Source organism: Rhinatrema bivittatum, chromosome 2, assembly GCF_901001135.1.
Source record: "Rhinatrema bivittatum chromosome 2, aRhiBiv1.1, whole genome shotgun sequence".
Classification (NCBI taxonomy): Eukaryota; Metazoa; Chordata; class Amphibia; order Gymnophiona; family Rhinatrematidae; genus Rhinatrema; species Rhinatrema bivittatum.
The window spans coordinates 392,903,112-392,925,455 of NC_042616.1; the positions used below are offsets into that span (position 1 = coordinate 392,903,112).

General features: G+C 44.0%; 1 protein-coding gene across 7 annotated transcripts in view; it reads right to left on the reverse strand.

The window, feature by feature from the left end:
- Nucleotides 1-755: 755 nt before the first annotated feature.
- Nucleotides 756-22,344, reverse strand: part of ATPSCKMT (ATP synthase c subunit lysine N-methyltransferase) — a 147,335-nt gene continuing 125,746 nt past the window's right edge. For 6 of the 7 annotated variants that reach the window (XM_029590028.1, XM_029590031.1, XM_029590029.1 and 3 more), the window contains one exon: nt 760-1,098. In XM_029590028.1, the coding sequence (XP_029445888.1) occupies nt 874-1,098 (225 nt within the window). In that variant the 3' untranslated portion in view covers nt 760-873. Of the gene's footprint in view, nt 1,099-22,344 lie in introns of all 7 variants that reach the window. The other variant, XM_029590034.1, reaches the window with a different exon arrangement.

Consider the following 22,344-nt stretch of genomic DNA (forward strand, 5'->3'; position numbering starts at 1 on the left):
GCATAAGCAGCATTTGCCTTACAAACCTCCCATCAATGCTGGTGGAAAGGGCAGAGGAAGGAATGCAGGAGATGACTGGAGCAGTTTCTAGTTGAGAGATTACCAAATCTAAGTGCCAAAGAACCCAAACCTGCAATTTATTTAAAAAAAAAAAAAAAAAGGTACACAGAGTGCCTTGGTCCGTCAAGAGCCATGATTTACACAAATCTTGGTTCATTAGTATTCTCCTGTACTATCCTGCACAGCTGAGTTGCATTTCCTAAATTGGGTCCTCAATACAAAGACTTTTTTTGTTTTATTTTACATCAGCAAGTTTTCACTTTGTCACTATATGAAGGTGAGCTTTCCAGCATTCGGTGTTACCTGCATTGATTTCCTTGCACCAGCTCAATACAGTTATTTTAAAAACTGCTGCATAATGATGTCTTCTAGGAGTACCATCATCACATGCCCAGCGTTATGGATGGAGCTAGCAAGCCGCAAGGATCAAGGGTTCCTCAGCTTTCTGTCCTTGAAAAAATACAAGTTTGCTGGATACAGTTTAGCTGAGTAGACAACTCCGTATCACAAAGCCAGTTGGTACAATCCCTGGTCAGGTGAGGCCTGGTACTAAGACTACAAAGGAGACCGAAATGCAGCACTCCCTCTGGGACAAAGTGAGGGTCATTTATACAGCCACATGGGGAAAAGCAAACAGCTGCAGTCTCCATAGGCTTGGCCTGCTGATATTAAAAAAAAAAAAAAAAAAAAAAAAAAGATTTGTTTCATCACTGCCAATTTTTTTATCTTCTTAAGCACTACCATCCAGAGCACAAAAATATTTCTAAAACAAAACAAGAAATTGAAAAGATAGTTTCCAAATAAAATTACTTTTTATTCTTTATTTGCTGGAGTCAGTGGGGAGGTGGGACGTGGAGGAGAGGGGTCTAGATATCTTTCGTCATGTCTTCTGAAAGTCTGGAAGTCGTAAGTCCACACAGTATCCACGCCTCTCCCAGTGATGTGGTTTGGGATCCAGTGCGGGAAGGGGAAGCGACAGGCAATGACCCTGGCATTGTCCTTCAGCTCTGTCTCAAGCTTCCTCTCCAAAGACAGCATCTGTGAAGAAAGAACAAAGGTCTTTTACAGAGGGTGTGAGACAGCACTGTTTGCTCTTGGAAATACTCAGCTTCCAGGTACCAGTCAGACTAGAAAACCCCAGTTTTATTATTCTATTATGGGGAAAAAAAACATTTTTAGGAAGAAATGTAACCTTTAGGATGTTGCTAGACTATAGGGTTATCGGGGTTACGCTCATATGTTATGCGCGTAACCCCGATAACCCGCTCCTGCGTGCACCGAGCCTATTTTGCATAGGCTCGGCGACGCGTGCAAGCCCCGGGATGCTCGTATGTCACGGGGCTTGAAAAAAGGGGCAGGGGGGGTCCAGGGCGGGGCCGGGGTGTGGCCAGAGGCCTCCGAAGGCCTGCTAGGCCGGCACGCACAACCTACGCCTACCCAGAGGCAGACGCAACCTAAATAATAAAGGTGGGGGGGGGGGAATTTAGGTAGGGCTGGGGAGCAGTTAGATAGGGGAAAGGAGGGGAAGGTGCGGGGGGAGGGGGGGGCGAAAGGAAAGTTCTCTCCGAGGCCGCTCCGATTTCAGAGCAGCCTCGGAGGGAATGAGGAAAGCCATCGGGGCTCCCCTAGGGCTCGGTGTGCGCAAGGTGTACCAGCGTCCACCCCCTTGCGCGCGCCGACCCCGGATTTTATAACATGCGCGCGGCTGCGCGTGCATATTATAAAATCGGGTGTAGATTTGTGCGCAACAGGTTGCGCGCACAAATCTATGCCCATGCGTAGGTTAGCAAATCTGGCCCTATGTTTCTAATATTTTTCTTCTTCACAAAGGTCAGTTATTAAAATATGCTATTATAGAGCCACAGTGCTATAAAATTCCTTGAACTCCTTGCAAATCATTGTTATAAAGAAGTTTAGAAACTGGAATTTGCAGAGCCCATAGAAAAATATTGCCAGACATATGAATACTGAATATGATTCATATTTCTCCTGTTCAGTCTTTTCCTAGCATCGACAACTACACTGTGTAGGGTGAACACTCAGTGATGACACACTTCAAAAAAGGCTGCAGAAAATGTCATTAAAAATGACCAAGTGTGGCAAGAGCCAAGATTAAATCCATGTTATTTGCACACTGGTAAATGAAACAGCCAGATATATTTAGCAAAGTTTAATCTCAGTATTATTCACAAGACAGCATTAGGAAGAACTGTGCCCCCATAAATTTCACTTTACGTATTCATCAATCTTAAATTACACACCAATGAAATCCACAAGTAAAACTGAAACATTTTCTTTTACCTTTTTTAAATAAATATAATATCGCTATCAGCTATTCTATTCCGTCACAAACAACTGCTGATGTCCTGCAGCACATGGTGCTTTTGCCAACACTAACACCACTTTTCTCCTCAAGCAAAAATCTCATTGTCATGCATGAAGCAGAGCATTATATTCTTTCTTGTAGTCATGTCAAGAGTTTTCATGGCTACAGCAGATTCACATTACAATTACTGTAATTAAAAGTTACTAGTATTGGACTCCAGGCACAAAGTCACAGACATAGCAGCATCCCTGTAACCAGGAGCTGTTAGAAAGATTTTAGGTCATGCTATATATATACAAACAGGAATTCTAAAATTTTTCCAGTACCTACTCATAAGAGGTGAAAAGCACTTGCCATATACTCATGCCTCATTACTCAACCGTACTCCTCCCCAATAATTTGTTTTGAAAAGTGGGTGGCAGAAGTACCCGGTTAGCAGCGCATTTCGTCGCTATCAAGGGCACATTCCTACACTATTGTAACCCACCTTTAGTAAAAAACAACAAAATCATGTGAGATGCTACTTATAATATTGCTGGGCTGCAAATTGTGTGCTCTCTCTTTAAGAACTGTATAGTTAAAAGCTAGCACAGAGCATGTGCAGGCGGATTACTGATTTTGCTAGCTCAGGACAAAAGGAATCTGCTCTGATACAATGCCTAAAAGCAGCTCTTCACATTTTCTGGCCCTAAAATTAAGCTGAGCGTTAGTTGTAATTGTTTTAGATAAAGTTGAAATGGCGATTTCACCAGTACTTTATGTCTGAATATTAGTTTAGGCTGTTAGTATTTTGCATAGCTGCAAATCCTGTTATTTTGTTGCATGAGAAAGTTGAGTCAATGCAAGTACTGCACTTAGCTTTTCAAAAGATACTGTGGTTAAATAGTGTTTATGTGTTTAATTCCAAAAAGATACTGTGGTTAAATGGTGTTTGTGTGTTTAATAAAAGATGTGTGCACATAAAGTTGAGGCCGATGTAACTATGTCAGAGCTTGTGGGGACAGATTACTGAATCTGCTAGCCCAGGACAGAAGGAATTCTGTTCTAATGTGATGCCTAAAAGCTATTATTTATTTGCAATTAGGACTTAATGCACTGCAAGGACTTCAGGGTTTCCTAATTTCATGGAGTCAGAAGATACCTCTTGCTGATGGCTATGGCAGCATGGATTTGTTGAGCAGCATTGCAGAATAAAAAGCAACAACTGCTTTTCCTACCATCCTGCATTCAAATCAGCTACACAGTAGAACACTTGAGCTGGGATATTATTGATTACAGTTTAAGGACATGAAAAAAAAAGTTTATAGAAGGCCTGCATTCTAGGACATCAAGCTCATTGTAGGAGCACATAGGACCACAGATTCCAAACATGAACAGTGGTATATGTCTTCAGAACTGTGGTCTACTGAGGATCATGCGTGCAAATCAAGGATCAATGGTCTCTTGGTAAGTTGGTATAAGACAATAAACTGATTTTTTTTTTTTTTATGAAAACATTGGAGACATTTTTATTTTTGGAAACTTTTACTTCATGCATTTGATTGATATCCGCTGTAGTTTCCTGGTTTTACTTCTTGTTATTTATGACATGATTATCGTATGCATTTATTATGTGAGTTGTTTTCATTTTGATGTTTGTGTGATCTGTCTTGTACAATTTTACTGAAAAAAGGCAGAATAGAAATATTTTATATAAATCTCAAGCAAGCTATTGCATAAATCTGTGAATCATTTATGTATGTGTTATGAACAAATTAACCAGGCGTACTTATTTCTTTAGTAAAAATGAATAATTTCATATGCTAATAAATTGTGCAGTTTCATTATTGAAGCTGTGTTAGTGATTGAACTAAAAGCGCCTGCAGTTTTGAACATTACAAAACCTGAGCCTTGCAATGCTATAGAGGCAATTTTTTATAAAAGTACATAAGAACATAAGATATGTCATACTGGGTCAGACCAAGGGTCCATCAAGCCCAGTATCCTGAGTCCAACAGTGGCCAACCAAGTCACAAATAACTGGAAAGTACCCAAACATTAAATGAATAGATGTCAAGCTACTAAGCCTTATTGATTAATAGCAGTTTATGAACTTTTGCTCTAGGAACGTATCCAAACCTTTTTAAAATTAACTGCCGCAACCAAATCCTCTAGCAATGAATTCCAGAGCTTAACTATGCGCTGAGTGACAAAGAATTTTCTCTGATTTGTTTTAAATGAGCTACTTGCTAACTTCATGGAGTGCCCCCTAGTCTGAAAGTGTAAATAAGTGCCCCCTTATCTGAAAGTGTAAATAAACAATTCATATTTTACCTGTTCAAATCCTTTCATGATTTTGTAGACCTCTATCATATCCCCCCTCAGCCATCTCTTCTCCAAGCTGAACAGCCCTAACCTCTTTAGCCTTTCCTCATAGGGTAGCTGTTCCATCCCCTTTATTATTTTGGTTGCCCTTCTCTGAACTTTCTCCAGTGCAACTATATCTATTTTGAGATGCGGGTGACCAGAACTGCATACAGTATTCAAGGTGTGGTCTCACCATGGAGCGAAACAGAGGTATTATGACATCCATTTTATTTGCCATTCCTAACATTCTGTTTGCTTTTTTGACCGTGATAGCACACTGAGCCGACGATTTCAATGTTTTATCCACTATGACGCCTAGATCTCTTTCCTGGGTGGTAACTCCTAAGATAGAACCTAACATTGTGTAATTACAGAAAGGGTTATGTGAAAGACATATATATTGCAAGGTTATATATGCACATACAATCATCTTTCTCTCCTCCAGCACCCCCTCCCCCTGTCACTACTCTGTAACCCCAGCATTCTCAGTCTCCTCCTCTACTCCACCACTCCCACTGCATCTCTCTCTCTCTCTGTCCTCTCAGGCTCTGATGGAGGCCAAAGATGCCTCCTACCACCACAGGGCCTCAATTTAGGCCAAAGACTACATCTGCTCCACCCAAGGCCCCAACTGGGGCAGAAGACACTGCTGCCTTGCTGGAGAAAATCCACTTGCCCCCCAAGTGATCTAGTAAGTGGATTTTTTTTTTTATTCATACAGGCATATATATACATACAGTATCATATATCTGCAGATCATACCATCAACACAAGACAAGGCAGCAAAATGACAAAAAACATGACTATGTCAAATCTAAACTGCATACAAGAATAAACATTTTCTAGTTAAATGTGTTTTAATTTGAGCAATTAAAGTCTGTTGTCTATTCTAGTGCCAGTATGGATTCCATATTTTAGTATACTGCTCAAGATTACCTTTTAAAGCATGTGGTATGTGCTCAATAATAGCTATCTCAGATATTATTATGTCTCCTGAGCTCTATTTGAGGAATAGACTTCCAGAAAAAGGCTACAATGTGCTTTGCAACATAGATTAAATTATTACCTGCTTATGACAATTTAGAGCAGAGTCTGTTCCACAGTAGCCCAAGAAGCATATCATTAGAGAGTACAAGGCCAAAGTTACTGATGATAAGATATTTTTGACTGAACATGTCACCTGAAGGATTGAATGTGACAGCATTCCCACCACCTGGGAATGCAAGAGCCAAATATACCACAATCTCTCCAGCAAAGGGAACTGGAGTGGCTAAACCTGGAGAACAGTGGCTTTCTATAGGTTCAATGCTCTCTTTTAATGCAGCATATGGATATATTGTGAATAAATTTTGAAGGCACTTCTGTGTCTAAAACAGTGTTTTACCTGCAGAAATGGCCTTTTACAACATTGCCTGTCCAATATGCAAGTAAACTTACATGCATATGGCCATGTTTGCACATAAATTTACCTGGATTGAGAGGAGGCATTTCTGGGGGCAGAGCTGGGGCAGAGTTTGGATTTATGCGCATACTTTTACATTTTCAAAAGCGCGCACATAAACATTCCAAAAAACCTTCTGCACACATAACAGCAGGTGGGAAAATTTGGTGGGATAATTCACTTTGAAATGCATGTTTCCCACCTAATTTAAGAAGGTTGTTTGAAAATATACTCCCATTTTGTGCAGATGATGTGCATAATCTACCTCTTGCCTCCTCTTGTAACTCAGTCCTGAGCTCTGTATCCCATGCTGCTATCAGTTTAGGTGAAGTAGTATCTCTGAGAGATGTTGTGGTTAGAGTAGGACAAATCGTAGAGATGATGTTGCCGTCAAAATTCTCAGGTTTAGCATATAAACAGTCCGATACAGTACAGTAAGCTCTGGTGGAGCATGTTGATGGCCCTATTAGTTATTCTCGCGCGATACAGAAAGTAAAAAGTGTAGCCAAGCCGCACATTTTACTTTCAGAAATTATCGCCTACCCAAAGGTAGGCGTTAATTTTAGCCGGCACCGGGGAAGTGTACAGAAAAGCAGAAAAAAACTGCTTTTCTGTACACCCACCGACTTAATATCATAGCGATATTAAGTTGGAGGCCCCAAAAGTAAAAAAAAAAAGTTAAAATTTAAAAAAAAAATTTAAAATTGGCCTACAGCCTGCAGGTCGGAAGACGGATGCTCAATTTTGCCGGCGTCTGTTTTCCGAACCCATGGCTGTCAGCGGGTTTGAGAACAGATGCCGGAAAAATTGAGCGTCTGTTGTCAAACCCGCTGACAGCCGCCGCTCCTTTTACTGCGGGACCTAATTTGCATAGGCCACCCTCCTGAATCGCACGCCCAGGAGAGTGGCCTGTGCACTCACCCACTCTCCTGCGTGTTTTTCTGTATCGGCCTGTTTCTAATTCATCTAAAATCCTGGGAGACCATGCTTGTTCAATATGTAGATAATGCTTTCTTAGTCTGCAAATACAGACAGAAAGCGTGTATTCTCCAGTTAAATACTGAAAAGATCTCAGATCCTTCCCAGATCCTTCTGATACCTTGCATTTGTGCATAGATTCAATTAAGCGATGGTTAAAACAAAACAAACTTATGCTTAATACCAACAAGACCAATATTGTATTGATCCATCGTCCTCATTGTATTCCTTCCCATGATTCAATTCTCATTGATGACATCTCATTCACTATAGATAAACCCATCAGGAGTTTAGGAGTTTTACTTGACCCCACTTTGTCTTTTCGTCCTCACATTAGATCTCTTATTAAAAGTGGATTTTTCAAACTTCGTCTTATTGCTGGGTTAAGGCAATTGTTATTTGATCGAGATTTCCTGATTGTAACTCGTGCGATCATCTTTCCTCACTTAGATTATTGTAACAGTTTGTTCATTGGTCTTCCTAAAACGACACTACATTCGTTACAATTATTACTTAATTCGGCTGCGCGTCTAGTATCTCATTCGAAGCGTTGTGATCATATTTCTCCAGTCTTATACAATCTGAATTGGTTACCAATAGCTGAACGCATTACTTACAAAATAGCTATGGTTGTTTTTAAGTTGTTAACTTCAGATTCCTCTTACTGGCTAAATGCCCTTCTACGCATTTATAAACCAGTAAGATGCTTACATTCTTCTCAATTGAATCTGCTAGAAGTTCCTTCTGTTCAACAAGCTCACTTATATAGTACTCGTGAGACCTCTTTTTCCATTGCAGCGCCTACACAATGGAATCTCATTCCATTTGAGCTCAGGTCTTTGGATGATGCAAAAAAGTTCAGACAGTCATTGAAAGAGTACCTTCTCCAGCGTGCATACAACATACTCTAGAGTGCTGCCAGCAGAAGAAATATCTTTACAGATGTGAGGATTCTGTTACATACTTTGGGTGATTGATTATTCATTTTATTTACATGAGATTGTCTATTTCTGTGAAACATATGCAATTCATGTGTTATTGTATTTGTTATTTTTATGTTTTTATTATGTATGTTAATGTTGTAAATCGCCTAGGCCTCCCTGTGGTAGGCAATCAATAAATTTTAATAAATGAAATGAAATGAAGACCACATCTGTTCCACAATTCACAGAGTATACTGCTACCATATTAGAGAATATGGAGAAAAGTAGCCAATTTTAATGAAAGGATGTTGTACAATAGTAAAAGAGGGGATAATACATCGCTTAGGGAAATTATATCACTTAAGCTATTCATAAATATTTTAAATAAATAAACATGATAATGTAACAGATACCTGGTTCTGTTACCAGTAAGTCATGGGTAAAGTGTTAGTTAGCTAGGGCAGGTTAGGTTAGAGAGTGGGGAGATTACCATTCAAATGCAGCCTCTCCCTTTGAGGGTGCTAGAATGGCCATCCCTCTGGGAAGGTTTAAGCAGCTCCTTATGGTTTCCTTAAAGTTAGTGAGGATATTTTTTGGTTTTTCAGGCCCAATCAGAGGAGTCAGGCACATCCTGACTGGGCATCTTGATCAGGGTCAGGAAGGTATTTCTTCCAGTCCACTCACTGACTGATTGTGATTTCCCTCTGGGTTGTTTTTTCGGGTTTTGACAAATTTTCTTGGTAGGAGTTTTGTGAGACCCTGGATGCCATCTGGGCTCAGGGCACGAGGAACCCTGTGTCTAGGCTACCCAAGTTAAGGAAGACCTGCCCTTCCATACCCTCAATGAAGAAGGAAAGGGTGGCGACTCGTTGCAAGGAGGAACTCCAGTGTTACATTTTTTGAAGGGAAAGGACTTCAGTTTTGAGATCCAGGAGGAAGAGTTTTGGCTGCCCCTTCTCTCCTGCACTGGAGCAGGGTAAGTTGCCTGTCTCCAGGGTATCCTCCCAGCTGGGATCCAGAAAGGAAAGAGTCTGAGAGAGAGCAAGCGAGAAAACAGAAAGATCACCTAATTGTGAATAAGTGTAAAGATCACTGAGGACACCCATCTGGCATCTTCACTCCCTGGGGAGGGAGAGGAATTGACTGTGCAAAAGACTTAAGATTTTTACCAGTAGGAAGAGGTTTTCCACCCAGCAAAAGGATACCCTGCCCAGCTGGGAGCTCCATCCATCGAATCCCTGGTGGGTGTACGCCTCCCTTGGCCTGGTCCTGACAGTCTTGCACAGATAGAGGGAAAGATTGTAAGAGAAGAGAGAGATACATGTGGTGCAGAGGATTCTGTTAATACTGTCATTTTACAACCTTATTGCCCATCACTAAAGACTTGTATTTAGACACTAAGTCAGTGGCTCCAACATAGATTTAGGACTAAATTCTGCATATACACTGGGAAATAGAGACACCACTCCCCAGGAGTAAAGAGAAATGTGCATCCAAGTCACCCCTAGCACTCTGGGCCCTGGAAGAGATATTCTTCCCCTCCTGAGGGGAAGACTGTGGGAGAACTTGCCTGAGGTTCCAGTCCCGAAGAGTGATAAATACTTTTATGGCCCCATCAGAGTGCAGCTCGCCTCCCTGGATGGGGTTACAATGATTTATGAAGCATTTTAAAAGTTATTTTTCCAATATGTTGACCATGTGTTAAATATTAACTTGCCTGTTTTTCAGTTCTTCTGCTTTCTCTTTGGGTCTCAATTGCTAGGTCTCTTTTTGTATACATTTTATTTATTATATCAACATAGTTTATAGGAGTAATAGCAGCATAATTTATATTTATATTCTGCCTTTTCCTAAAGTGGATTACACTGAAAAATAAAGAGCATTAAGCACATAGGTAATTTATATATGCACAATATAGATATGACCTATAGATAGGAGGCAGATTGTAAGTAGCCATCTTGGTTGTAAATAATGCCATTCGCGGCAAAGATGAAGACCCCCATATGCTGCAGGATGTGCTCCGCTCGCAGCAAAGATGAAGGCCCCGGTGAGAGTGAATGTGTGTGTGTGAGAGGAGAGGGAGAGGGGTGCGAGAGAGGAGATGGGAGGGGTGTGTGGGAGAGGAAAGGGTGAGAGCAGGGAGCGAGAGGAGGGGAGGGTGAGAGAGAGAGCAGGGGGATGAGAGAGGGGAGGAGAGAGTGAGCAGGAGGGTGTGAGAGAGAGCATGGGAGGTAAGAGAGGGTGGGTGGGGGGGGGTGCTTGAGTGTGGATGCCAGAGAGAGGGAGCCTTTAAGAGGAGATTGTGAAGGTGTGTGTGTGTGTGTGTGTGTGTGTGTGTGTGTGTGTGTGAGAGAGAGATTGGGAGCTTGTTTGTATGAAAAAGGGATCGTGTGTATGTGAGGGTGCTAGCCTGTGTGAAGGGATTGTGTATGTGTGAGACAGAGCCTGTGCGAAGGGGTGCATGAGAGAGAGACGTAGGTAGCCTGGGTGAGGCTGTATGTGTGAGAAAGGGAGCTTGTGTGGCTGTGTATGCAAGAGGGACCCTGTATGAGGGGATTTGTGTGTGCGAGAGAGTGAGGGAACCAGTATGAGGGTGTGTGTCTCTGTACTAGAGAGAGGGAGCATGTGTGTGAGAGAGGGAGGGATAGAGGGAGCCTGAGAATGGGGTCAAACTCTGAGACTGGCAATAGAGTGGAAGGGGTTGAGCCTAGAGGTGGAGGGGAGAGATACTGGCAGGTGGAGGAGATGGAGCCTGAGAGGGCAATGTGGCCAGGGCAGTAGGGAGAGCGAGTGGAAGGGATACTCTTACGGTGAATTTCTAGGGAAATTCTGCTCAAAATATTTAAAATTTTGCATCTGTAAGTAATAACTTTTTTCTGCATTAATTTAAATGTATTTACTTAAAGACTGTCATGTGAATTGTGTTATTTTGACCAATATAAAGGTTGCAGAATTTTGCAGAATTTTAAATTTTTATGCACAGAATTCTCCCAGGAGTAAAAATGCATAGATAAATAAGTTAAGCACCTGCTGCAAGAGACAGTAAGAACCAATTAGGTAGAAATAGTCTTGTGGTGGATGAAGTTGTGGACCTATGATGCAGTAGAAGGAAAAGGGAAGAGCATTCTAGGAGAAGGCCTGGCTAAACAACTGTAACGCCATCTCCCAGTGATGACTTCACACTGATGGGGCCATAAAAATATTTATAGTTCTTTTGGGGCTGGAACACACAGGCTGGTTCTTTCCCAAGTCTCTTTCCCCAGGGCCTGAGTCCTTTGTTGATTTGGAGGGGGGGGGGGGGAGCTTGAATAGCTGTTGAGTTCCCAAGGGAGCTTCTAGGAGGAAGTAAGGATCCCCTATAGGCTGGTAGATTGGGGCTGGACTGGTGGGCAGGGAGATGCCTCGGATGCCTTGGTAGTGGTACTGCTCGTAGCAATCTGGAAGAGGATAAAGGTTGAAACGTGGCGATGACTGATCTGGCCAGAACCCCTTGTGCCTGGGTTCGAGTTCCTCTTGAAGGTCTGCAGTCTCTCTTTCTTTTGGATGCTGTTGAGAGGCCCCAAAAACCCTGTCTTCCACTTTGCAATGACTCAGAGGAGGTGCTGGAAGGAGACCACTGTGGTGAAGAGAAGGATAACGCCAGATCAGAAAATGTCTTCAGATCATAGGCTCCTGTGATTGGAATAGCAGAATCCTTTCTAGATTTGAATGTGTCTGCTACTGATAGTGTGCCTCCTTTGAGAACTGAGACAGACTTTTTCATTGAACATGGATCTCCAGAGCCATGACCAGCCTTTTGAGAAGTTGACTTCGAAGAAACCATTGCATGAGACACACTTGTTCCCTTTGTCTGTGATGCATACCTTAGGCTTCAAAGCATTGTGTGGTGACTGCTTCACTGCGTCAAGGGTGCTTTGCTGCATCATGCGTCTTGTGCTTTGGAACATCATGGCCCATATGCTTCAGGGCATCATGGCTGTTTGTGCAGGCTTTCAACAGCACAATATGATTCCTTTAGTGACTTCCCCTGTAACATGTAACTATGTATAATACCTATTTTAACCCTATTTTAATTTGATTTTGAATGAATTTTATGTATTTTGTTATTTTAGAATGATTAAGATATAATTTTATATGTTCTTATAGGGTGTCTAAATATCTAAAGAAGCAAAGAACAAGGGTGATTGTATTTTTTAGTTTATTTGTATCTCTATTTTATTTATTGTTATTTTACTCTATTGAGTGATTTTAGGACAGGTCGTTAAAGATTGTCCACTATACTATGTAAACCGACATGAGGTGTATACAATATGTTCGGTATATAAAAATGCCTAAATAAACAAACAAATACATAAATAAATAAATACGCTGATTGCTTCATTGCATCGTGTGGCAATTGTTTCAGTGCATCGTGTGCCATGGGCTTCGTTGAGAATGCTTTGGTGCATTGTTTGCCACGCATTTCATCTAGGCATGCTTTAACGCATCTTGCAGATGGGCCTTTTTAGCAGCATGTGCGCTCTTTGGAGCAGCGTGCGTCACTGAAGTCTTGTGCACAATCTTGGCTTCAGGAAGCTTGGGGAAGTGAGACTTGGGCTTTGCCAACAACTTTGGCGCTTCTGACATGCCCATAGATGTAGCTCTCTGATGGATGTCAGGATGATGTACCTTAGGCCCTGAAAAGGATTGCATCGATCTTCTGACCACACATTTTTGAGGGATGGATCTAATTCTTCCAAAATTGAAGAGTCTTGATCCCCAGCCTCTTCTCTTAAGTGGGCAATTTTCTAGGCATGTTGTCTTTGGGCCTGCAGAGATATCCGTCCGCAGTCCCAACAGTTGGCCTGATCATGGTCAGGGCCTAAACAGAGGTAGCAGTAATTATGCCCGTTTGTTAGGGAGATGATTTGCCCACAAGAGTAGTTTATCAATCTTGGTCTCTAGGCCATCATAGCACTGAAAAGTGCTGGGTTGTTTTTTTAAGTCGCTGACATATAAGTGAGGAGATCAGAGAGACAGTCGTCCACACGTCCATACAGAATGCGGAAAAAAATGAACTGAGGAGATTTACCACAAGTAATTGAATGGGAACTGCAGCACATGCTCAATGGAGCAAAGATTTGCTAGCTTAGAGAGACAGCTCTGTCTCAGTGCCACTGGATGACGTCACCCAGATAGTATAGCTAATTCAGCCTGCTTATCAATGGAAAAACAATTAAACTAAAACAAATAGTGCAGTTGTTTACCTATAACATGTGTTCTCCTAGGACAGCAGGATGTTAGTCCTCACAGATGGATGACATCATCAAATGAAGCACAGCTCGGAAAACTTTTGTCAAAGTTTCTAAAAGCTTTGACTGGCACACTGAGCATGCCCAGCATGCCACTATCTGCGCGTCCATGCGAGGTCCCCCTTCAATCTTGTAACATAGCAAAATACGAGCGAAAAAATAAAATAATAAACCGCAAAAAAAACAACTCCGTGGGGTGGTGGGCGAGTTTCCTGAGGACTAACATCCTGCTGTCCTAGGAGAACACCTGTTACAGGTAAGCAGGATAGTAGTCCTCACAGATGGGTGAATACCAAGCTCCAGGCTGTTCCCAACAATAACCAAGACCAACAAGTACCGAACAAGGTGCAAATGGGCATAAAAACAACTGAGGTACTGATGGAAGGTAGGGAGCCTAGTTTCAAGTAGAGGGCCCAAGGTAGGAAGAGTTGGGTTTAAGTCTGGAAGAGGTTGTGCAGGACAGATTGGCCGAATTTACCATCTTGTCAACCATCCTTGTCCATGCAGTAATAGGCAGCATACGTCTCTATGGAGCTCCACGTCACAGCCCTGCAGATCTTGGTTATGGGGACCGCCCACAAGTAGGCCACCAATGCCGCCATAACCCTCACAGAGTGAGCCTGAACTTGGCCTTCAAGTTGAAAGTATGATTGCGCACAGCAGAATGAGATGCAGTCTGCTAGCCGGCTGGATAAGGTCTGTTTACCTACCACGACCCCCAACTGTTTTTATCGAAAGATATGAATAGCTGGGTAGACAGTCTATAGTCAGCTGAGTGATCTAAGTGGTAGACCAGAGTTCTCTTGAAATCCAAAGTATGCAAGACCCCTTCCCCTTGATTAGAATGGGGCCTCAGGAAAAAGGTGGATTGATTAAGGTCAAAATGAGTCATGACCTTAGGCATGAACTTGGGATGCATACGGAGGACCACACGATCATGAAAAAATTTTGTGAAAGGTGGTTACGTTACCAAGGCCTGAAGTTCGCTTACCCTGCGAACCGAAGTAACCACCAGCAGGAATAAGACCTTTCAGGTGATGAATTTCAGCTCACAGGTGTGCATAGGCTCAAAAGGAGGATGCATGATACGTGCCAGCACAACACTGAGATCCCAAGAAAGCACGGTAGGCCACAGAGTCGGCTTTAGCTGCAGCATGCCCTACATGAAGCGACTTATGATCAGCTGAACCAAGAGGGATGTGCCAGAAACACCCTGATAGTAATCATTAATTGCACTCAGATGGACTCTGACCGAGGTGGTTTTAAGCCCGGCCTCAGAAAGATGCCACAAGTAGTCCAAGAACCTGGGAAGTGGGCATGTGAATGGATCTAATCCATCTCTGCACAGCACACTGAGAACATCTTCCACTTCAGCTTGTACGACTTCCTAGTGGAAGGCTTCTTGGAAGCTACCAGTATCTGGATGACCCCTTCTGAGAGAGCCAGGGGCTGAAGGACTAGGCGCTCAACATTCAGGCCATCAAGGCTAACACCCAGAGGTTCAGATGGCGCAGGGTACCCCGATTCTGCATTATCAAATCAAGCGCAGTACCCAGGCAGATGGGATCCCTGATCAACAGATCCTGAAGGAGAGGAAATCAGAACTGCCTGGGCTAGTGAGGTGCTACTAGGATCATGGTCCCCTGGTCCTGCTGGAGCTTCAGGAGAGTTTTCATGAGAAGTGAAAGAGGAGGGTACGAGTACAGGAGACTCATGCCCCAATAAAGAGTGAAAGCATTGGCAGGTGGATGACCATCCGTCCTGAATAGGGAGCAAAAATTGCTCACTTTGCAGTTGAATGGGGAGGCGAACAGGTCCATATCCAAAGTTCCCCACAGGAAGATCCAGGCTGCCACTGTTGGGTCCAGTGACCACTCGAGTGGGTGAAAAGCGCGGTTTAGATAGTCTGCTAGCACATTCAGCATCCCAGGCAGGTACATGGCTCGCAGGGACACCCCTTGCGACAGAGAGCAGGACAAGATTTGTACAGCCTTCTGGCAGAGGAGGATCAATCCTGTGCCTCCCTGCTTGTTGATGTACCACATTGCAACCTGATTGTCCATGCCGATCAGAACCACTTTGTGGGACAAGCGTTAGCGGAACGCCCAAAGTAACGAATTGCCCGAAGCTCCAAAACGTTTATCGGACACAGAGTTTCTTAAGCTGTCCAGTGACCCTGCATGTGGAGGTTGTCCACATGGGCCCCCCCAGCCCTGGGGAGAGGCATAGGTGGTAAGCACTATTTGAGGTGGGGCAGCCTGGAAGGGAATTCCCTGCTCCAGAGTGGAGAGTTTTTCCCACCAGGATAGAAGGTCCTCAGAGGTTGCGTGACGGAGACACGGGCTGTGAGGTCCTGTGATGCCTGCTGTCATTGAGATCACAACGTCCATTGGATTCTGCGCATGTAGAGAGAGGCTAATGGGGTTACATGAACAGACGCTGCCCTGTGTCCCAGCAAGTGAAGCAGTAGGCGAGCACTCACGCACTGACTGTTGTGCACCAAGGCTGCCAACGAGGATAGGGCAAGAGCCCGATCTCGGGGCAAGAACGCTTTTGCCTGAGCTGTGTCCAGTTTGGCTCCTATGAAGTCCAGCTGAGGAGAAGGGCAGAGGTGGGATTTCGCTCGTATTTTACTATGTTACGAGACTAAAGGGGGACCTCGCGTGGACATGCGGATAATAGCATTCTGGGCATGCTCAGTGTGCCAGTCAAAACTTCTAGAAACTTTGACAAACGTTTTCCGTGCCAAGCTCCATCTATCATATATCCATCTATCATATATCATTTAACTGTTCTTCTTACCATTGTTAATCCATATATTTACTGTAACTCAACTGTTCCTCTCTCCTTACTCTCTTCCAACCTCCAAGTTCCTGTAACCCTCGTTCTTTGTAACTTACTACTTACCACTTCCCTTAACTCTATCAGTAGCTCTCTAGCTATGATTATTGTTGTTAAACTCCCATGTTTGATGTGAACCGATATATGACATGTGTCATGAATGTCGGTACAGAATAGAATTAAATAAATAAATAAATAAATCTAATGATATCACTCATCTGTGAGGACTACCATCCTGCATGTCCTAGGAGAAACAAAGTTACAGAATAAAAATAAGCAAAATAAGTTAATATACTTTCTCTACCCATTTTATAAAAATATGAGTACATTTTACGTGCACAATAACCCAGAATTTAATTCGGTGGCAGCTATTTCATATTGCGTGTGTGTACTCTTCTTAAGAAAATATGTATTTGTGCACATACGTTTGCTCAGTTTGCCAGTACCTCCGCCAATTCACCCAGATCTTCACCATTTCACCTAGACCCTCCAGCACTTTACCCAGACCCCCCACCAGTTCACCCAGACTTCCTACCTAAAAACTACAGACAAAAGACAAGAGCAATTTTAATTACACAAGTTACTTAGCAGGTGTACAAGCATATAGCTGAATCTGGTACTGTATGAGCATATACCACTTACAAAATAGAAACTTGTGCATGTACTTCTAAATCCAGCCCTCGAACACCCCTAAACTGACACTTTTTCCCGTTGGCATTTAGATGTGACACATATGTTCTCTTGAGGTTTATGAAGTAGCATATATGCATGTGTATATGCTAACATTATGTACGCAACCCCCGCACAACGCTTTGAAAATTACCTTCAAAGGGCTGAGAAACAATCCTTTAGACTGAGGCCTCCATCTGCGGGAGTGCACCTCATTTAAATGTTAAGAGCAAACTCAGCTACAATACAGAGGTCTGTCCTGACAGTAAATTTTCTCATGTGTTTTAAAATTAGCCAAATATCGATCAAGCTGGCCCCAAGAGTCCCCAGCATTCCTAAATCCATTTTTATTGATATAACAAAGTAAATTTATTGGGGAAAAATGCAACACAGTGTATGATTGATGTTTTGTTAGTGCCAAGTTGAAATGTTTCTATTCCAACAATTAAATAAAGCACAAACTAAATGCTTCCCTTCCCACTCCCCCTAATATTAGTTTATTTTTAAGTAGCACCATATATTTACACAAATCTGTACATCACTGTGCACAGAAAAGCAGCACCAAACCCACAGCATGAAATTATTATACAGTTTGTGAGGCTGAAAGAGGACCAGAGGTCCATTGACTCCAACCTTCTGATTGTTTAACAGCTGGCTCTAGGCCCAGATGTTCTAAGCATTTTTCCCATGACTCGGCCAGCAACAGAAATTCCAGCAAAACCAACCGCTTATCAGCACTCCCTCCTCCTTCCCATGTCCATGACCATCCGCAACAGAACAGACCAACACTTTATTTTTAGAAAAGAAAATATGTTCATAAGATAGACGCCTGGGCCAGCATATTACAACTGTACATGATTAAATCAAAATTGGACAATTCGCCATAAACAGAAGAAAACATTACACCTTACACCTCATATATGAGCAACATTATTCACATTCCTGACTATGGCTCTCAGGGGTACATGGCAACACATCTATTAGTTCACACTGGCTATAGGTGAACCGAGTCACCTATAGCCAGTGCAAGCGATTAAGGCCATAAAAAACCCTTTCCCCATCTCCGCTGCACATGCTGAAGAAAGTGGCTGTAGAAACATCCCTTGCTGGAGGTCTTCTTTGCCTCGGTCTAGAATCAGCATTGATGTCTCACCTCATCGGTTGAAGAGCATGGCCAAGCTGCCACAACGTCCTTCAGTGTACAAAATAGTCCATGCAAAGGGAAAGGGGGTAGAGATTCCATCCCAGGCCATAAAGCCAAGGGTATGAACAGACCCCCAACACCTCCCACATCCTTGATCCACTTAGGGACCAAACCATGGTTGCTGAGGAGCTGGAAGAAAGCCCAAATAGGCTCAGCAGTGTCCCGGCAACTTTTATCATGTGATTAATGCTCTTGCCATATGCCCGAATAGATGTCCCAAAATTGCCTTCCACCATGCTGTGACAATAAGATGAGAAAAATTCCACCCGAACCAGGCACAAAGGATGTGGCAGATGGGAAGCTACTGAGGCAACAAAGGAGGAATATTTATTTATTTATTTGAAACTTTTATATACCGACATTAGTGTGAAACATCATACCGGCTTACATTAGAACTGACAGATGAAAGTACAATAAACAGGAGCGGGGGAGGGGGAAACAGGAGCGGGGGAGGGGGAAATAGGAGTAATTGCAACGAAGAGCCAGACAGAGCAGGAAGATATGACAGGGTCAGTCACACACTGGCCTAAATAAGCTTCCAATCCTCCAGCACCCCCCCCCCCCCCTCCCCAACTTCCTGGCCCTGGCTACTGCCAGCAGAAGCTTCTTTTGTGCCCGTTAGCTGACTGCATTCATCTGCTGGTCTGTCCACCTCAACCTAACCCCACTTCTTATCAACTTTAGAAAGAAGGAGAGGCTGGATGCACAGGAGTCTGCTTTAGAAAATAAATGGGGAGATACCCGTTCCAGAGACAGTTTTCAAGGGTGATAATCCAGATGAAATGAACCAAATCACAGTGAACCTATTACAATTAATTTGTAACCTATCATTAAAATCATCCGTTGTAACCGAAGACTGGAAGGTGGCCAATGTAAAGCCGGTATTTGAAAAGGGCTCCAGGGGAACTATAGACGGGTAAGCCTGAATTCAGTTCCGGTAAAAATCATGGAAACTGTTATAAAGCATAAAATCACAAGACACTTAGATAGACATGGTTTAATGGGACACAGCCAGCAAGGATTTACCCAAGGGGAGTCTTGCCTCACAATTCTACATTTTTGAAGGGGTGAATAAAAATGTGGACAAAGGTAAACCGATAGAAGTGGTACATTTGGATTTTCAGAAGGTGTTCAACAAAGTCCCTCATAAGAGGCTTCTTCGAAAACTAAAAAGTCATGGGATAAGAGGCGATGTCCTTTTGTGGACTGCAAACTGGTTAAAAGACAGGAAACAGAGAATACGGTTAAATTGGTCTGTTTTCCCAGTAGACAAAGGTAAACAGTGGAGTGCCTCAGAGATCTGTACTTGGACTGATGCTTTTTAATATATTTATAAATGATCTTGAAAGAGGTACAATGAGTGAGGTGATCAAATTTGCAGATGACAAAATTATGCAGAATAGTTAAATCTCAAGCAGATTGTGAAATTGCAGGAAGACCTTGTGAGACTAAAAGATTGGGCTTCCAAATGGCAGATGAAATTTAATGTGGACAAATGCAAGGTGATTGTTGCGCCCATTGGTCACAGACAACTGCAACCTCTCATGCTCACCTCTTTTTTCCTTGCACCGTCAATCATTAGGAGAATGGCGGCCTCCGCCAACCAATGCCAACTTCCCCGGCATCCCCAGGACAGCGGGGGCACTGCCGACCACCATCTTACTTCCGGCATCACTTAGGTGCGCGTGCAGGGCCTCCTTATAAATACGTCATGGCAGGAACCTCGGGGGCGTCCCCTCCTGATGATGTCACACCGCTAGTGTACTTAAACAGACTGGCCCATTGCTAGGACGAGTTAGCAAGGAGTTCTCTCGCTTGTTAAATCCGCTCTAATTTGGATCTTCTGTTCCAGACTCTACTCCTGGCATTCGGACGGTCTGAGTACCCGCTCCTCAGGGGCTCTTCCATGTCTTGGCTATCCGCTCCTCGGAGGGCCTTCCTGCCTGGGACTTCCTGACCCGCTCCTTGGGTATCTCTGCTGGGACTTCCTTGGGTGAGTACATTCTCCAACTTCTATCAACTTAACTGAAGTTTTCACGGCGTACCCTGTTCGTTGGGCCACTACCGTTCTTCAGTCTGTCTACACTACTCTATCTGTGCCTCAGTATATTCCACCTTCTATACGAAGTCTACAACCTGGTTCCTGTATCATTGACCTCTGTCTCCTTGGCATCTACAGTACAGCTTCCTCGGCATACCCCATACTGCGGGCCACTACCAGATCTGCACTCAGAGGAATTTACATTATCATGCAGGAATCCCTGGGTGTACTCCGTGCTGCGGGCTACTACCTGACCTTCATATCTACATCATCATCCTGACTACTTTATTTGCTCAGACTGTGTTTATTACATTTCCTACTCCTCGGGTTATGTACTTTATTTCTCCTTAATAAAGTCTCTCTCACAGCTGTGTCCTACATCGATGAGACCACGCCCACCGATGGTGAGGCCCATGGGGCTCCTCCCTGTGGGCGGAGACACCTCTCACCTCGGCCTGGGGTTCACCAAAACCATAACAGATTGCTAACTCCATGGACCCAGCACAGCGTTCAGCCCTTCAGGCCATTCCTGGCCTGGCCCAACGTCTAGCCGAACAACGGACACTAGAGAATTTGACTGACGCCTTTAATCAGCTCAACTCTCAGCTGAACTCTATTAGAATGCCTGACAAGGCCCTCTCTTCTACAGTGACGCCTGTACGTCTCTCCATACCCTTGCCATCACCTACATGCTTTACAGGTGATCCCCTGTTATGTAGGGGCTTTCTAAATCAGTGCTGCATGCACTTTTCGCTTCAACCTACCTATTTCCCAGATGTAGGCTCCAAAACTACATACATTCTATCTCTGCTAGATGGAAAAGCCCTGGCCTGGGCTTCACCTCTCTGGGAACGTAATGACCCCATACTCCAGGACTTGACAGGATTTCTCACACTCTTTCGTTCAGTATTCGACTATCCCGCCCGCAAGACCATCGCTGGCTCTGCTCTCCTGCACTTACAAGGTACCAGACCTTTGTCTGATTATGTTATTGAGTTTAAAACTTTGTCCTCAGAACTACACTGGGACCTGGGCTATCTACGGGCCATCTTCCTGGAGGGTCTCAACCCCCGCATCAAAGACGAACTAGCGGCACATGACCTCCCCAGTACCCTAGACTCTCTCATCGATCTCTTTGGATGAATCGATCGACGCATGCGTGAACGCTCACAAGAGGTACAGAGTTCTAGGAAAATTTCATCAGGAGGTTCCTGTCCTTGCCCAATGCCAGTTAGGATCCACTGGAGGACTCTTCCTAGGTCTAACTTCTCCGTCTCCTCCACTAACACTTCCCGTCTCTATTATTTCAGAGGCCCTCAAATTCCACATGCTAGCCCTTGTAGATTCCGGGGCAGGCGGAAACTTCATCTCCATCAACTCGTGGAGCACCAACGAATCCCTACAGTTCAGACACCTATTCCACTACTACTGTCCTCCATACATGGCGAGCCTTTACCTAGTGTGCTCTCTTTTACTACTCAGCCGCTTTGCACTGGATCTCTGCATTCTGAAACCATCGTATACTTAGTCCTGGAAAAGGCTATTCATCCGGTGGTACTTGGGATACCATGGCTTCAAACTCACTCTCCCCACTCACTCTCCCCACTTTCTCAGTGGGGAGAAGCCTGCCATGGAAGATGCCTAGAGGCAGTAACCCCTATGCCTTGCCTGGCTACTACCACCTCTCTTCCAGGCAATGAGCACCACATCGAGCAGGGGGAGCATTGGTGCCTCCCCACCCCCGGGAACTGGCACCAGCTGGGTTGGCAATACCCTGATGAGCATATTGAGACACTCCAGTAGCAGTTCCAACAGGGAGATCTGGGACACTGGTATCGTCGGTGCCACCGGTTCAATGCCCTGCAGTGCCCAATCGACCGCCAGCTGGACTCTGCGCTTCAACTCTTCCTCAAAAGTTGTCAATCCAAAACAGACTGGGAGGCAGGAGGGGTGGCCAGGTCCTTCTCAGAGCCCCGATGTGGATTGGTGACTGAATCCAGGAATGGTGGAGACCATCGCTGATCCCCGACATCGATGGAGGATAGGCACTTCTCACCGCAGGGTTGCTTAGGGGCATCACAATAATTGCCGGTGTCAACTTGAACCTAGCACTATGATTCAAAGGCAACTGGTGCAGATGCTTCCTCGGCTTCCCTTGGTGCTCGGCCCGGGGTGGTGCCAAGGTCAAAGACGAAGAGCCCGGTGTCTTCGACCTGGAAGAGAT